The sequence below is a fragment of the Drosophila obscura genome, unplaced genomic scaffold, assembly GCF_018151105.1.
Source record: "Drosophila obscura isolate BZ-5 IFL unplaced genomic scaffold, ASM1815110v1 contig_1, whole genome shotgun sequence".
Classification (NCBI taxonomy): domain Eukaryota; kingdom Metazoa; phylum Arthropoda; class Insecta; order Diptera; family Drosophilidae; genus Drosophila; species Drosophila obscura.
The window spans coordinates 5,514,736-5,531,849 of NW_024542679.1; the positions used below are offsets into that span (position 1 = coordinate 5,514,736).

Consider the following 17,114-nt stretch of genomic DNA (forward strand, 5'->3'; position numbering starts at 1 on the left):
TTTTTAATTTTCTAAAAAAACACTACTATTTCATTGAACAGCATATTTTATGGGTATTCGGCTTATGTCATGTAAAACAAGAAGATGGAATGCAAATGTAACGGGGTTTCTTCGGTTATCCAATGCCTACATTCCAGGCTTTCCGTAAAGGTATCACTTGTTCAATTTGAAAGACTAGAACTATCTCAAAAAGAGTTTTGAAAGTAGTGAGGTGCGGCACTACTATTTCATTGAACACAACTGTATGTATACCCGATCAATGTCTTTGATTCAAGTAGTTTTTTATGACCTCTTAATGTGCTTGGAATATCTTATGCAGGACTATATAACCCAACAATATACGAGTACTACTTAAATATATATACTTGCTGTTTACGTTTAATGTCAAACTATCTAATATTATATACCTACTACATACTACTACATATATACTGGACAACGCAAACAAAACATGAATTAAGACACTATCTATATGCGAACGAGTACTTAAAGCGGTAGATGTTTCGTTTAGGTTTTAATAATTTCATAATTTATAACTACGAATGCGAGATGGCGAGCGATCAAGATACGATATAATAAACTACGGTACACCAACTCAGTCTCAACGAATGTTTTATTCCTCTAAATCGATGGATCTGGGTAGGCTCTGTCAAACATGTTCTGGGAAAGTGATCCAAAAAAAGGAATTTTTTCATTCATCGTCTGTGCGTTCAACTAAAAACAAGTCTACACTTTAAACAGATACAATTTTCAAATAAACTTTAAAAATCATAGCGAACCGCGTAGAAGAAATGGTGAGTTGCAAGGGGAAAGATGGTTTGTTTTTGTGAAGTTGATATAGCGATAAATAAATTACAAACGCTCTAAACATCGACGCGTTAAAAGCTAGTGGTTTAAATTCGAACTTTAACGGCCCTAAAACGCGCTAGTACATTACTCACATCGGCGCGCCATCGAGGCGCAGAGTCACAATGAGCAACAGTGTTCCGCAACTTGAGCCCGGAAAGAGCAACATTCTGCATACCTCGTACACACCAACGTTTTATGCTTTGGCCGTTTTTCTTTGAACCATTTTATGTAAACAATGTAATAAAAAGGACTTCTGAAAACTAGCCAATCTTGTAGAAAATTGATGCATCTATCGGATAAAATTATTTGTTTAGGGCTGAGAGGGCCAACTAGCTAATAATATTAAACTGAATATCAAAATTACGGAATGCAATTTCAATCGATAAAATTTAACGTTAACCCATTGTCGACCAGAGGGTATTTCATATTTCCTACGAAGTTTATGTAACTTTAAAATATTTTACGCATTATAGGTGAAATATGTCGGAGGTTTTTTTTTTTGTCCGAAAGAGTAGTATGGAGCTACAAGGAGCCTTTATAAACAGTATAATTTTCCGCGGTTTAACACAGGGTGCTCAACTTTTTAAATAGAGGGGTATTAAGTGGGTTAAGTCTCGTTTGATCGCCGGACTGCCCAGGTTTTCTTATGTATGGTATTTAAATGGTATTTCTCGAAACTGAAATGGTATTTAGTATTTATTTTTTGGATGGACGGTCACGCTGGTCGTTCACGAGGCCAAAATAAAATCAATTTCACGAAAATCGAACGAAAATTTGTGTTAAAACCTGAATTAAATGCTAGTGAGAACTGCATTTAAGGTCCGTTGTCTGCGTTAAAGTCTCCCTGTCCAGTGTGCATCATATATAGACGGGTTGCGATCACGTTACCCAACGATTTCTCGCCGTGTGTTAACATAAAGCCGCAAAGTGGATACCGAAACTGTGAAAATTGAGGATTTGATGGACTCTGATCCTGAAATTGAGTTCATTGAAAAGGATAGCGGGATGTCCTCGTTAGGCGGCAGCAAAGACGAGACGCCCGAGCGTCGCACAGTGGCCACCGTAAGTAGAAACGTGGTTCGCATTAACAGCCCCCTCCGTCTTATCATGCTCACGTAATGGCCGCACCATCCGACCTGCAGCTATCACAGCTGGTACGCGTAGAACACATTATACCCCACAAGAGCAAATAAAATAATAAATACAAATGGATGGGCAAACGTTTTCTAATTGTTTTCATCTACTTGCAGAATGTGCAGCCTGAACGCGATGCCGAGGAGAGTTTCGATGATGTAAGTTGGCGCATGGCGCATGCTGATGTTTGTAAACATACAAATCGGCTCTAGAAGTATACAAATTTTGAATGTACTATAACCTCAATCTTTCTATATTTGTCGCTCATCCTCAAGGAGCCGGATGAGACGCTAAGCGAGCGTATTATTGGCCTGACCGAAATGTTTCCCGATTCTGTGCGCAATGCTGTTGTCACCGTCGGCGGAACCAGCGTGAAGACCTGCAAGGGTCTATTTTCGTTCTCACGCAATGCAGCATGGATTTTCTTCACCACATCCATCATTATGTTTGCGCCCATTGTCTTTGAGACTGAGCGCGCCACAATGGAGGAGTTGCACAGGTCGCAGCAGAAGCAGGTGCTCCTTGGGCCGAGCAGTGCAATGGCTTCCACTGGGCCATCGCCCAACCTGCCATTGATACGTTAAGCTATTATCATTAACACTATAACCAGCTGGAGTCCGTGTTCGGGACACGTTTAGCTTAAGTTTATCCAATATCAATCAATCCCAGTCGTTGGCAAAACGGAAGCCATGCCCCTCCATACAACACCACAATCACAGAAGGAAAAGAACAAAACAGACACACAGCAAGCGCCTTAAGCATTTACGCTGCCTCCCACATCCCCTGCGAGCACTGCAGCGTTGCGAGTGGGATGGAATGGCCAACCAAAATAGTCCACTAAAACACACCTCATTGTTCGGCATCCTCTTCGAGCAGTTGCGAAAACTTCTGATAGGTTTTAGTTTCGTAGTTGACGCATAAAGTGTATAAAAAAGGAACAACTACGATATAAAGAAATTAATAAAACTATGTTTATTAATAGTTAAACGAAAGGTCGCACTTTTCTCCCCACTCAGGGACTACCCAGGTATTCGCGCGGTATGGGATGAACCGTGAAATAGCGCCGAAACTCTCCGGCATACTTGTTCCTCAGCGTCCGTTCGCCAAACTCGTTGAAGCGCTGTGCCAGGAACACGTACACATCCAGCACCTTGGAATGGGCTTGCAGTTGCTTGAAGGATTTAGCAGCGCGCTCCAGGATGTCCAGCGACTTCATCAGTTGACTCTTGCGAGCCTCCACATTGTTGGCCGTGATGGCTAGGAGGCAGCGAACAAACACAAAATCGGTTCTGGCCCGCTCGAAGATCCCGCCGTTTGTGTGAATGTCGTGCATAGCACGCTTGATGGCCTGATAGGCCTTCTGGGGCAAGCCCAGGAGCAGGAGCTGCTGGGCCAGCAGCATGTCAACAAGGGCCAGCTCGTAGTCCATCTGGGAGTCGGCCATTTCCTCGGCCACACTCATCAGCAGCATCGTCGTTTCGCTGGAGAAGCGACCCTCGGCCAGGCCGCAGTATCCCAGCATCACCTTGATGCGCATGCGCAGCAGGAAGGGAAGTTGGTTCTGCGTGGCCAGATTGTCCAGCAGGCGGCGCGCATTGAAGAACTCCCGCTTGGCGACATAGATGGAGGCCCTCTGCATCAGGGCATCCGATGTGTCCAGCAGATACAGCTGGTCGCAGGCCTTCAGGGCATCGTGCCAGCGACACTGATAGATGCCCGACTGTATGATCACATGGCACTGGCTTATCATCCAGCCCTCGGCGCTGGGCAGACGCGGAAAGCGGCCCCTGGCGCGATCCAGCAGCACTCGCGACATCTGTGGCTGGCCCTGCAGCTGCAGCCACAGGGCATAGCTGGCCAAGGCACTGGCCAAGGTACTGCCCAATCCGGCCGACCCATTGCTAAAGCGATCCCGAGCAGTGAGCAGCAGCTGGGAGTACAGGGCGGACAGCTCGTGCCTGCCATAGGCGGCCCAGACGGCGCTCCTCAGCGCCAGTGCCTCGGAGGCGTGGTCCACGAAATTGTTCCGATTGGTGAGATTATCGCTGTGGTGGAGCAGGTCGAACAGGCGCAGTGGTTTGTAGCCGGCAATTGTGCCCAGCTTGACGGCAAAATGCAGGGCCAGAGCGTAGTTCTGGAGCAGCGAACCATCCTCTTCATTGGCTTCGGACACACTGCGCTGGACCGTGGACAGCGGCAGCTCGTCGCGCAGCAGACAATACCAGGTGTTGGCGAGATTGAGGCTCCGCTTGTCCCCGTGCTCTTGGGCCAGCATGATGCTCTCCCGGAGAGCGGACAGCGCCTCATCGCGGTGTCCGAATGTGGCATGCAGCACGGCCAGATTAACGCAGAAATACTGATAGCCCCTCTCCTGGCTCATCAGCCGTACGGGGCTGCGGTCTAGGGCGCGATGCAAAGCGGATAGCGACGTGTAGTAGTCCCTCACGCGCAGCTGGTTCATGTAGCCTAGAAAGTATGGGGTCGTCGTCAGCGGCAGATCCTGTATCATCTCTTGCACCTTGCGCTGCAGCTCCACGGGCGACAGGGAATGCCGCTCATTGGTCTCCAGCAGCTCCGATTGTTTGTTGATGAAGTATTTGGCCTGCTTGGGGGCCCACTTGCTCAAGAGATTGCGCCCATCCGCACAGAGCGCCACAGCATCGTCGTTCTTTTTCTCCTCCGCGCTTGATTTGTCCTTGGCAACTGGTGGCGGTGTCTCCTCCCTGTGCAGCACTCCGCCCGCCACTGACTTGCGTGGCCCTGGGCCCGAGGCCATGGCACGCACTCCACGCTCATAGAACGAACAAATGTTGCGATACATGTCCATCATGTCGGAAAAGCTGAGCCGTTCCATGACGACACCCACGCGACGCACATAGACGCCCACCATGCTGAACTGACTGATGCCATAGTTCTCGTTCAGTATCTCGTCTATGTTCTGGATCTCTGCAAAGTCGAACAGGGCCTCTATGCTGCCTGCACAGAACTCTGACATGGCCTTCTCGAACGCCTCCAGCATCAATTTGTCCAATTTGTAGCGCCCTGCGGTGAGCAGGGCGTGCAGCTCGTCGTAGGTCTTGTCTGCCTCCTGGATTATTTTGAAGATGAGCATGTAAAACATACGCCGCTTCTGCGGACGCATTGAGATGCCTGTGTCCAAGCATACCTTCTTGTTCTGCAAAAAACAAAAGAGACGCCAACCAAGTCAAAAATGGGGACGGGACGCTATAGCAGGGAACGTTGGGCAAACCTACAATCACATACTGCTTTAGTAGAACTAGGACAACTATCTTGTAGGCTGTGGGAGATTCTATGCGCGGCGGCACAAGCTTCGAAGTGGGATCCAAGGTGTCCAGTTCATCGTTGAGATCTGTTGCCATTTTCGAGTTGGTCGATTCGTTTGCCGGCAAAATAAACACAAAATACGTCAGCCGCAGCCAACTTCACTTCGCCGATAAGCCCAATAGTATCGTATTGAAACACATCCATATGTACATACACATGCACATGTACACACATAAATATATGCACAGACCATATAAACAGTTAGACGAGAGTTATACTTCAAGTTATAGTTGCTGTCTTTGATTAAGATTAAGTTCCAGCCTGGCCCCCTGTCACTAGCTGGACACGTGCACCTCGAACGCTTGGTTCGCGCTTCTTCGCCGAAAACCAAATAATCAATTAATGCCCCAACCGAACATTCCACTTGATCAAAGTCCAAGGGGTAAACTTACGAAAATTACACACACAAGGTACACATACTCTTCCCCAATATGTATTTCTGCTTTGAACGAACGAAAGCACAAAGTTCATAAGTCAACTACACTACCCTTTAAATGCTAACCAAATGGAATAGGTAATACAGCGTCGAGAACTGCGAACGCAATGAAATATGATGCCATTTACAGGACGAATGGGAAGATGGAGCGGCGCTGCCGGGGATAATCTTTGAACTCCTTCTTGTAGTTGCGATGCTTGGCCAGGGCCCAGACGCTCATCTGGAAAGCGCCAGCAAAGGCAAACAGATAGGCGGCCAGGCAGGAGGTCATCACCGAGTAGGATACCCAGGCTCCAATCTCGTAGGTGTAGTTAGGGCAAGACACAAGGCTGCAAAGCACCAAACATTAGCTACAAATACCAACTGGACGAGCCACGCATTAACCACTCACTTGAACAACTTGGTCAACGGATTGGCGTCGGCAACTGGAATCCTGCGCACCTTAGTGCCAGGTGGACGCAAATTGCGCAATGCAATGTGTATGGAGAAATTGCCCAGTTCGCACAGCTGCAAATGGAAAGAGTAAATAGTAATCCCGTTGGAATACTCCCACACAGTAGTGACCACTTACAGCAAAGGCTCCCAGGGCGGCCCAGACAGTGCACATGCAGGGCGATGTGTACAAAGGATGGTTGACGTGGTAGGACACATACGCGGTGAATCCCCAATAGTAGGTGCAGTTTTTGAATAGATTGCGCAATGGCATTGTGGCGTGCGAGAAGCGGTGCACAAAGATCGTCTCCAGCAAACGCTTCGCATAGTGGACAGTGTAGCAACCGGCGGCGATACTGCAGAAGATTGGAGGAAAGCGGAGCGAACGAAAACGGGTTAATAATTATGCATTCGGGTAAAAGCTAATGCTTTGGCTTGCGTTTAAGTCACTCATCGCTTTGCATAAGCGCGGCTTTAGTCGCCGTTGGGTCAATCAGGTCGTATTCAAAAAACACAAAATCGAAAGATGTTCGGCGAAAGTCGCACTGACACACACACACACAAACACACGCGCAACGGTCTACTTACTGGGTGGTGAGGGAGATCGGTGTGCTGGCTGCCTTGCCGTAGACTAATTCCGGGCGGAAATAGAAAATCAGATACACAATCAGGGGCCCGGCATACTCAGCCAAGAACACCGTCTTCCATCCAATCTGGGGCCCCAGGTCCTTTACATAGATCTTGTCCCCACTGCGCAGCGACAGCGACTCCACGGTGTCCGTGTCCTTCAGGCTCTTGCCACGCGCATCCAGGCGCAGGGACTGGCGGTTGGCATCCGGGGTCTGCTTCAGGCTCTTGTGAATCAGGGCGCGCAGGTCGCCAATGGGAGTGGCGGCCGAGGGCACCTTTACCTTGCCATAGGACTTGCTGGTCTTTGCACTGAGTATTTCGAGCTCCATGTTTTTGCGGCCGTTTGTGAGAATTGTGAGATAGAGGTGTCAAACCATCGAGGGCACTATCGATAGTATCGATATTTTACTGATGGCCTCTACTATCGACGGTTTTCAGACTATCATGATAGTATCGAGCTAAAGTCGTTGCGCTTTTGATATGTTTGGATTGGCTGCTATAAAATACGAAGACAAATTTGTAAAAAAATCGACAGGTGGCATCTAATTTTTACAATGGACAAGTTCCTAAAAGGTTTCAATGGTTTTTTAATAATTATTTTAGCCCGATACTATCACGATAGTATCAATTTTTTTTTCAAAACATTCGACGTTGATATTCCTCGATATTGATATTCCGTTTAATATTACCAGCTAGTTGGCCCTCTCAGCACTAAACACATAATTTTATCCGGTAGATTAATCTATTTTTTATAAGTTTGGCAAGTTTTCAGAAGTCCTTTTTATTAGATTATTTACATATTAAGGTTAAAACAAAAACAGCATAAAACGAGTTTGTCGTAGTTTTGTGGCGTTGCCAGACTCGTGCAATTCGTAGTTGCTGCGGGCTGCCATACCGTGATATTTTGTGATATGAAATTCGTCAATTTTGATATTCAGTTTAATATTACTAGATAGTTGGCCCTCTCAGCCGTAAACAAATAATTTTATCCGATAGATACATAAATTTTGTTCAGGATTGGTTAGTTCTTAGAACTCTGTTTCATTGGATTGTTTACATATTAAGGTTCAACAAAAGCGGCCAAAGCATAAAACGTAAATGTTGACTAAATGTGACGTCAGTGTTGCTGGTCAACCAAGTTTCTTCTATGCGTAAGGACTTTTGTATACCGTATTTTGTTTAATTGATGTTAAATGTTTTGTTCCAAGCTCCATTGAAACATTATTTATGATTTTATCCTAGATTGACATGTTTTTTACATATTAATGCACATGTTTGTGTGTTACAAATACATTTATCCCGGTTCTGATACCTATTATTGGTAGTCGTGAGCTGCAAAACTTTGTTAAAATCTTTAGAACAGAGACTGAGTAGTTTCTGCATTAATTGGAGCCTGAAAATTCAAACAATATCTCAAGTCCATAATATCCATTTTCCCAAGGTATGCAGATTGTTGCTCATTCCGTGCCAAAGTTGCACAACAATGCTGCTACTTCATTTCCCCATGTTGCCCCATGTGGAGACTTTCCCCTCATTTTCGTGGTGTGGCAGCATGCTGCTGAAATTTTTCCCATACAAATCAAATGTATCATATCTTCATTCCATACGCGTTCCCGTAAGATACATTTGATTTAGTATGGGAAAAATTTCAGCAGCATGCTGCCACACCACGAAAATGAGGGGAAAGTCTCCACAAAAACACTCTATTCTCCACGAATTGAGAGCAAATTTTGAAAACTCTCCACGAATTGAGAGCGAAAAATGTCAGTATTTTTGGTGCGCTAAATTGAGTTTGGCGGTCAATTTGAAATGTGTCTTAACATTTGGAAAAATAACTTGATTTGTTTTGTCGAGTGACCTCAGAAACCGAGAACCAGTAACCGGTAAATAACTCAGTGTGACCGCGGGAGCTGACGATAAAATATACCCTCCCATGTAGATATCGATGTGTGACCGTTTTAGACTAAATCCCCACAATAAATCTAATCAGGTAGTCGTTGCTTTTGAATTCAATATAACATCAGAAGAGTTACAATAGCCCTTTCCCCCCACAATTTCCAGTCGAGCAATTTTTATTAATTGCTGCCGGTAAAAAAACACTGTTCCTGAAGGAAACGTAGCAAAGACATTCGAAATAGTCCACGAAACTGCGAATATCTCTGGGGAGTATTATTGGTAAGTGAATTAATTGCTGGTTATATATTTGCTGCTGTTAAATTTGCAAAAATACGCGCATTGCGATAATTCACAACCATTTTCATACAGTGTGGGTATTCCTAAAAGTGCTGGCTGAGTGCTGCAAATTCCCTGCAACGGCTTTATTTAATTCAGACAAGATTAGCAGATTAGGCATTGAACTAACTGTCAACGATAGATTTATTGTTCTCAACTAAATTTCATGTTTTTGATTCAGTCGTTATCCAGGTCTTGTCTTGAAATTGTCTTCAAATATTTTACTTTTTTTATTCTGGTGAGTATACTTATAAGTAATGTAGTACATGAAACGGTTTTTACACGGCGCTGAATTTAGCGTCAACGAAATTTTGTTGATTTTAGTTCAAAATTTTGGAGTCTGGCAGTACGGTCAGGGTCTCTCGCTCGTCTCACATTGAATCGAAAATAATTGACAAAACTCAAATATCTAAACCATCTAAAAGGCTCTGATATAATTGTCAATCTAAATTTGACTATATCAGTTATTCTCAAGCGGCCAGTACGGTACAGTTGTCGTCTCAAGGTGTTTCAACATATTTGAGTAATTTTATTCTGTGGTGAGTTTAATTTTTGTATAACATCGTTGTGCGCCAGAAAGCTAGCTAGCTAGTACTATTAAACCGAATATTCAAATCGAGGAATATGATTTCTGATCATGTACAAAGAACGCTTAACCCTTTGTCGTCCAGAGGGTATATTTTATTTACGCAGGAATATAAGGATAGTTGAACAATTTTACCGCAGCTCAGGTGAAAGATATCATGCTCCGTTTTTTTTGTAATCAAAGATGAAAGATGTATCTGAAAGATACTTTAACTAAAGTTGTTCACCCGTATAAATAAAAGGGGGTTAAGTGGTTTAATATACATTTGAAAATGACCGCAAAACTCATTTAACGCACAAAAAATACTCACATTTTTCGCTCTCAATTCGTGGTGGGTTTTCAAATTATTTGTTTACGTCTGAGAGGGCCAACTATCTAGTAATATTCAACTGAATATCGAAATTGACGAATTTCATATCACAAAATATCATGGTATGGCAGCCCGCAGCAACTACGAATTGCACGAGTCTGGCAGCGCCACAAAATGACGTCACATTCGTTTTATGTTGTTTTTGTTTTAACCTTAATATGTAAATAGTCTAATGAAAAGAACTTCTGAAAACTAACCAAACTTATAAAAAATAGACTAATCTACCGGATAAAATTATGTGTTTAGTGCTGAGAGGGCCAACTAGCTAGTAATTTTAGCCGGAATATCAAATTCGAGGAATATCAACGTTGAATGTTTGGAAAAAAGCAGTCGATACTATCGTGATAGTATCGGGCTCAAATAATAATTAAGAAACCATTGAAACCTTTTAGGAACTGGTCCATTGTAAAAATTAGATGCCACCGGTCGATTTGTTTACAAATTTGTCTTCGTATTTTATAGCAGCCAATCCAAACATATCAAAAGCGCAACGGCTGTAGCTCGATACTATCATGATAGTCGCAAAACCGTCGATAGGAATATCGATACTATCGATAGTGCCCTCGATGGTTTGACACCTGAACACAGTTCGTTCGAGAAAATTGGAAGAAAAACTACAGAATTTAACAGTTTCGTGTCCTTTGTTGGTGAAAAGATAATTTTAAAAGGGAAAACTAAAGACAAACGTAAGTTGTAAATGTTTTTTAAATAGTTATTTATAGGGGTACGAAACAAGCTGGAGTTTTCGCGTGTCAATTTAAGGCCTCGTAACAAAGGTCTGTGCAGCCATTTTTTTTTCTTGTCTTATTCAACCCTCTTATGCACTTGCGTATTTTAAAATTAGAAGTTGGCTGCAACGCATTAGTTTTCGTAATGATGTTTCCGGGAAATTAAACAATGCTATAAATAGGTGTTGCGTAGATATCCTTTTTTGATGCAATTTTGCCAATTTCTTGTGAAATTGTGCTATGACGCCATTTGAAAATTCGAGAAGCCTCACACACATTCATATGTATGTATGTATATGCATGACACACGCATCCCCCTTTGTGTGCTGCACTGGGTCTTTACTTATCTTTCGTATGAAATGAAATATTTTGCTCGAACTCAGTTTCAAACTAGGTGAATTTCTATCTAGTAAGGTTTTCTTTCCCTAAATATTCGATATTTCAGTCGAAATTCGAAAAACCTACGCATTACCTACGCCTTTGTGTGCATGCATACATAAAAATGTATGTACATATGTATGTGTGTGTAGCACTGCTGTTTTATTAATTAAAAAACTTTCTTCGTTTTGCAAGAAATATTTCCCCAATCCGCTGATTAAATCTTTGAAATGATATTCACGCAGTATCCCTATATGTACATACAGAGGGTTGAAAAAACTAGTTTGGCCTCCATCACTTGACATCTTTGACGTCACCTATACATACATACACGAATGCAGATAGAACTGCGTCATAGCCAAATGTGTATGTACTGTCCTTCAATTTCGTGACTTCGTGCGTGTCGGAAATAATCGTGCACGTCGAATAGATTTTGCTCGTGCGTGAGGACCTGATAGTTCGTGCTTTCGAGACTCTATCTGCGTCCATCTCTGACGTATACGTATACATACTGCGGCCACGACTACTCAGCGGAACAAAGGTTTCCAAATGTTTCCTTTGTGTCTTTGTTTTGTCGAATTGCAAAAGAAACAACCTTTCACCCCGGAAACAAAGCAAGCCAAGAGATAGAATCTCATACCTGTTTCATTTGTCTCCAAATAAAATTTTTTTGTGTCATAGCCTCACCCTGAAATTCAGCTGTTACTAATTCATACATTGCATTTTCCTTTGCAGAATAATACAAAATGCAGATCTTTGTGAAAACCTTGACTGGCAAAACCATCACCTTGGAGGTTGAGCCATCCGACACCATTGAGAACGTGAAGGCCAAGATCCAAGACAAGGAGGGAATCCCCCCAGACCAGCAGCGTCTCATCTTCGCCGGCAAGCAGCTGGAGGATGGCCGTACTCTTTCTGACTACAACATCCAGAAGGAGTCCACTCTCCATTTGGTGCTGCGTCTCCGCGGTGGTATGCAGATCTTCGTAAAGACTCTGACCGGCAAAACCATCACCCTGGAGGTTGAGCCATCCGACACCATTGAGAACGTGAAGGCCAAGATCCAGGACAAGGAGGGAATCCCCCCAGACCAGCAGCGTCTCATCTTCGCCGGCAAGCAGCTGGAGGATGGCCGTACTCTTTCTGACTACAACATCCAGAAGGAGTCTACTCTCCATTTGGTGCTGCGTCTCCGCGGTGGTATGCAGATCTTTGTAAAGACTCTGACCGGCAAAACCATCACCCTGGAGGTTGAGCCATCCGACACCATTGAGAACGTGAAGGCCAAGATCCAGGACAAGGAGGGAATCCCCCCAGACCAGCAGCGTCTCATCTTCGCCGGAAAGCAGCTGGAGGATGGCCGTACTCTTTCTGACTACAACATCCAGAAGGAGTCCACTCTCCATTTGGTGCTGCGTCTCCGCGGTGGTATGCAGATCTTTGTAAAGACTCTGACCGGCAAAACCATCACCCTGGAGGTTGAGCCATCCGACACCATTGAGAACGTGAAGGCCAAGATCCAGGACAAGGAGGGAATCCCCCCAGACCAGCAGCGTCTCATCTTCGCCGGCAAGCAGCTGGAGGATGGCCGTACTCTTTCTGACTACAACATCCAGAAGGAGTCCACTCTCCATTTGGTGCTGCGTCTCCGCGGTGGTATGCAGATCTTTGTGAAGACTCTGACCGGCAAAACCATCACCCTGGAGGTCGAGCCATCCGACACCATTGAGAACGTGAAGGCCAAGATCCAGGACAAGGAGGGAATCCCCCCAGACCAGCAGCGTCTCATCTTCGCCGGCAAGCAGCTGGAGGATGGCCGTACTCTTTCTGACTACAACATCCAGAAGGAGTCCACTCTCCATTTGGTGCTGCGTCTCCGCGGTGGTATGCAGATCTTTGTGAAGACTCTGACCGGCAAAACCATCACCCTGGAGGTCGAGCCATCCGACACCATTGAGAACGTGAAGGCCAAGATCCAGGACAAGGAGGGAATCCCCCCAGACCAGCAGCGTCTCATCTTCGCCGGCAAGCAGCTGGAGGATGGCCGCACTCTTTCTGACTACAACATCCAGAAGGAGTCCACTCTCCATTTGGTGCTGCGTCTCCGCGGTGGTATGCAGATTTTCGTCAAGACTCTGACCGGCAAAACCATCACCCTGGAGGTTGAGCCATCCGACACCATTGAGAACGTGAAGGCCAAGATCCAGGACAAGGAGGGAATCCCCCCAGACCAGCAGCGTCTCATCTTCGCCGGCAAGCAACTGGAGGATGGCCGTACTCTTTCTGACTACAACATCCAGAAGGAGTCCACTCTCCATTTGGTGCTGCGTCTCCGCGGTGGTATGCAGATCTTTGTGAAGACTCTGACCGGCAAAACCATCACCCTGGAGGTTGAGCCATCCGACACCATTGAGAACGTGAAGGCCAAGATCCAGGACAAGGAGGGAATCCCCCCAGACCAGCAGCGTCTCATCTTCGCCGGCAAGCAGCTGGAGGATGGCCGCACTCTTTCTGACTACAACATCCAGAAGGAGTCCACTCTCCATTTGGTGCTGCGTCTCCGCGGTGGTATGCAGATTTTCGTCAAGACTCTGACCGGCAAAACCATCACCCTGGAGGTTGAGCCATCCGACACCATTGAGAACGTGAAGGCCAAGATCCAGGACAAGGAGGGAATCCCCCCAGACCAGCAGCGTCTCATCTTCGCCGGCAAGCAGCTGGAGGATGGCCGTACTCTTTCTGACTACAACATCCAGAAGGAGTCCACTCTCCATTTGGTGCTGCGTCTCCGCGGTGGTATGCAGATCTTTGTGAAGACTCTGACCGGCAAAACCATCACCCTGGAGGTCGAGCCATCCGACACCATTGAGAACGTGAAGGCCAAGATCCAGGACAAGGAGGGAATCCCCCCAGACCAGCAGCGTCTCATCTTCGCCGGCAAGCAGCTGGAGGATGGCCGTACTCTTTCTGACTACAACATCCAGAAGGAGTCCACTCTCCATTTGGTGTTGCGTCTCCGCGGTGGTATGCAGATCTTTGTGAAGACTCTGACCGGCAAAACCATCACCCTGGAGGTCGAGCCATCCGACACCATTGAGAACGTGAAGGCCAAGATCCAGGACAAGGAGGGAATCCCCCCAGACCAGCAGCGTCTCATCTTCGCCGGCAAGCAGCTGGAGGATGGCCGTACTCTTTCTGACTACAACATCCAGAAGGAGTCTACTCTCCATTTGGTGCTGCGTCTCCGCGGTGGAATCAGCGCCTAATCTTGCTACATTTCCAATTAAACACGCCCATCTACACAGAACTAGTTATTTCAAGGCTACATTCAAGATTTTTCTGCACCAAACGACTGTCAATTTCAGTTTAAATTCAGGACCTAGACCGATATCCTTTTTGTTGACATCACTCTCTTAAATTCTTAATCTAAATTATCCATTCAAAATACACAGGTTAATAAAATTAAATTGTTCAATAAATCCCGTTTTATTTTATTCAAATTAGGCTTTAAGGACATTTTCCAGCACTGGTTTTAAATACCGTATGTTTGGTATTTTGTTTATTATGGAACGCGCTATGGATTTTCTAGTGACAAGCATGGGTTTTCTTTAACAGAAACGCGTTAGGAAATTTTTGTAAAATAAATAAATTAAACAATAAAATAAATTTGCGCAACTATGACGAAATTGTTGCAGCGCCTGGAGGTCACGCTTCGTAGTTTTTACGTGTTCAACTCGAGCTTTGGCGAGAAGGAAGGCGAGGTGAGTTCGAATAAGCCGAGTCGCAAGCAACGCCCACGAATGAGTACCATCCGCAGGAACACAAGAAGGTTTTGTATTATCATCCAAACGACATCGAACTGAACACCAAAATCAAGGATGTGGGCCTCAGCGAAGCAATCATCAGATTTACTGGGTATTTCCCACAATAGCAGTTGTTCCTGCAGCCATTTAATCCCCGTCTTTTCCAGCACATTCACTTCCGACGATGACTGCAAGGCGCTGCATACCCAAAAGACAACACAGCTATTTTACCAGCCCGAGCCGGGCTTCTGGCTGGTCCTGGTGCTGAACGTGCCCAAGGAAATACGGCTCAAGGAGGGCGTGGAGGTGGCCGACTACCGGGGCGGCGAAGTCTCCGATCGCATATACAGGGCCATCCTCCGCCAGTGCTACCAAATGTATCGCTTCCAGCATGGAACACTGGCGTCGGTTGGCGCTGGACTGGAGCAGGCTGATCAGCGACGCGAACTGCTCTCCGGGCAATTGCTGCAGTTTTACGAGAAATATCTGATCAGCCTGAAGGATCTGGCCCACTGTGATATCATTGACATGCTCCATTCCATACAGTACCTGTCCCTGGACAAGGCTCTCTTCCTGCGGGCGCACAACTTTGGCATGCTGTGCGCCACCTTTCCGGTGATCAAGGAGAGCATTATGCTCTACAACGAGCAGATCGTCTGCGGTGGCAAGCTCAGTGCGGGCGATCTCTACAGTCTTCATGCGTACATTGTCCAAAATGTCCTGGCATTGGAGTCGAACGCATCATCTGCCGCCACTCCTGTGCTAAAGCGCAGCATCAGCGAGTGCCAAGCGAGAGGATTTGTACGCTGCGCTCCCGGCGATGCCAGTGATGGACAGGAGGAAGCGCTGCCTCTTACGGTCTACATATCCGTCGAAAATCAAGCTACGCCATATTATTTGCTCATATATCGTGCTCTACACATTACCCTATGTCTTTTCCTCGATGGTATGTATGTCCAGGCGCAGTGCGTTACCTTCCCTTTTTTCTGCTTTCTAATCCCTGGTCCCGCTGCAGCCAAACAGCCTGCTCCAAGGCAGGACCTCTACGACGAACTGCATGCCTACATTGCGCCGCAGCTGACGTGTCTGGCACGTGATATTTCCAGCGAAGTGTCAAAGGAAGCCCTGGCCCATCCTGGACAGGACAGCGGCTCAGCGTCCAACGATGCCACACCCAAGTATCTGTTCATCAACGAACAGAGCCTTCAGCACCACACGAATATCCACAGGAATGGCATTCCGCGTAATGTTATGAGCGTAATTGCGGATCTGATCAATCCCGGCGAGCATTTGGATGTGGCAGCTACCGCGTCCACCGAGGAGCTTCAGGTGAAGACCACCAATGACTATTGGATTGTGAAGCGGCGCTGCAACTGGCGGCAGTACTATGTGATTTTATGCAACAGCAAGGCGACCCTTCTGGACGTGACGCAAGAGGCGAAGCGTATATTTGAACAGGAGCTCACAGATGATGTATTCTTTGACAAATAAATAGCAGTATGAGGTAAACGAAGGGGGTTCGCCAATTATAGTGCCGCTGCCCCGATCCTGGCCGGCGCTCCTGATATCTCCGGCAGAATCTGCACGTGGAATGGGCATTGGTAGGTAGTTTTCAAGCCATCACCGTGGAGCTGGAGCCAATGTTGTTGCCCTCGGCGGCATCGTTGTAGGACGTGGAAGACGACGAGCTTGTGGTGGCTCCATTCTGCGTGTGCGTCTTGCTCAGCTTCACGACGTAGATGCGGCGATTGGACATGCAGATGCTGTAGTAGTGCTGGTCGTAGTCGATGGTGATCCTCTCGCAGCTACTGTTGGGCATAAAGTCCTCATCGATGCTGTAAACATTTAAAATTTAGGAGCAAACAACATTATGTGGATGACGATTGCAACAGCTCCAACCTTTCCGTCAGATTCAGAAGACCCATTATCACATTTGCACTGCGCTCGTCGTTCTTCAGTTCACCCCCCGATTCCAAAACGGCGCCATCGTCCTTCAGGATCAGGTATCCAATCTGATTGGGAGCAATTAGCTTTTCTTTATCCATTTCAAAATATTTTCCTCCCACACCCCAAAACAAAGTTAATTCCAGTGTTGCCAAATATCACAACGTACTCCACTCAATATATCGGTAGCGCGTCCGACATTTTGTAAAATCTAGTCGATAGTACCACAAACAAAATTATCGGTGAG

At 46.0% G+C, this 17,114-nt stretch overlaps 6 protein-coding genes across 8 annotated transcripts; 3 read left to right on the plus strand and 3 right to left on the minus strand.

The window, feature by feature from the left end:
- Positions 1-695: 695 nt before the first annotated feature.
- LOC111068603 (mitochondrial import receptor subunit TOM22 homolog) lies at positions 696-2,970 on the plus strand. Of its 2 annotated transcripts, none has more exons than XM_022358198.2 (3): positions 696-794; positions 2,100-2,141; positions 2,259-2,970. In XM_022358198.2, the coding sequence occupies exons 1-3, from the start codon at positions 792-794 to the stop codon at positions 2,565-2,567; spliced, it is 354 nt and encodes a 117-aa protein (XP_022213890.2). In that variant the 5' UTR covers positions 696-791; the 3' UTR covers positions 2,568-2,970. The 2 variants fall into 2 exon arrangements, with proteins under 2 accessions (XP_022213890.2, XP_022213889.2); XM_022358197.2 differs by lacking the exon at positions 696-794 and adding an exon at positions 1,550-1,911.
- On the minus strand, positions 2,933-5,445 carry LOC111068595 (anaphase-promoting complex subunit 5). Its single transcript, XM_022358184.2, has 2 exons — positions 5,238-5,445; positions 2,933-5,158 (listed from the first exon to the last, which is right to left on the minus strand). Exons 1-2 carry the CDS (start codon positions 5,361-5,363, stop codon positions 2,996-2,998), a joined length of 2,289 nt encoding a protein of 762 aa, XP_022213876.2. The 5' UTR covers positions 5,364-5,445; the 3' UTR covers positions 2,933-2,995.
- Positions 5,446-5,745: 300 nt separating this feature from the next.
- On the minus strand, positions 5,746-7,197 carry LOC111067464 (very-long-chain enoyl-CoA reductase). Its single transcript, XM_022356519.2, has 4 exons — positions 6,785-7,197; positions 6,336-6,552; positions 6,156-6,271; positions 5,746-6,093 (listed from the first exon to the last, which is right to left on the minus strand). The coding sequence occupies exons 1-4, from the start codon at positions 7,153-7,155 to the stop codon at positions 5,889-5,891; spliced, it is 909 nt and encodes a 302-aa protein (XP_022212211.1). The 5' UTR covers positions 7,156-7,197; the 3' UTR covers positions 5,746-5,888.
- A 3,406-nt stretch (positions 7,198-10,603) lies between these two features.
- Positions 10,604-14,599, plus strand: LOC111067581 (polyubiquitin-C). 2 transcript variants are annotated; one of them, XM_041594565.1, is made up of 3 exons: positions 10,604-10,700; positions 11,856-11,914; positions 12,143-14,599. In XM_041594565.1, the coding sequence occupies exons 2-3, from the start codon at positions 11,867-11,869 to the stop codon at positions 14,384-14,386; spliced, it is 2,292 nt and encodes a 763-aa protein (XP_041450499.1). In that variant the 5' UTR covers positions 10,604-10,700; positions 11,856-11,866; the 3' UTR covers positions 14,387-14,599. The 2 variants fall into 2 exon arrangements, with proteins under 2 accessions (XP_041450499.1, XP_022212440.2); XM_022356748.2 differs by having other exon boundaries at positions 11,856-14,599.
- A 110-nt stretch (positions 14,600-14,709) lies between these two features.
- On the plus strand, positions 14,710-16,441 carry LOC111067579 (vacuolar fusion protein CCZ1 homolog). The gene is made up of 4 exons (XM_022356746.2): positions 14,710-14,881; positions 14,938-15,035; positions 15,091-15,869; positions 15,939-16,441. Exons 1-4 carry the CDS (start codon positions 14,798-14,800, stop codon positions 16,412-16,414), a joined length of 1,437 nt encoding a protein of 478 aa, XP_022212438.2. The 5' UTR covers positions 14,710-14,797; the 3' UTR covers positions 16,415-16,441.
- On the minus strand, positions 16,356-17,023 carry LOC111067584 (ragulator complex protein LAMTOR4 homolog). Its single transcript, XM_022356751.2, has 2 exons — positions 16,823-17,023; positions 16,356-16,758 (listed from the first exon to the last, which is right to left on the minus strand). The coding sequence occupies exons 1-2, from the start codon at positions 16,966-16,968 to the stop codon at positions 16,536-16,538; spliced, it is 369 nt and encodes a 122-aa protein (XP_022212443.1). The 5' UTR covers positions 16,969-17,023; the 3' UTR covers positions 16,356-16,535.
- Positions 17,024-17,114: the final 91 nt, after the last annotated feature.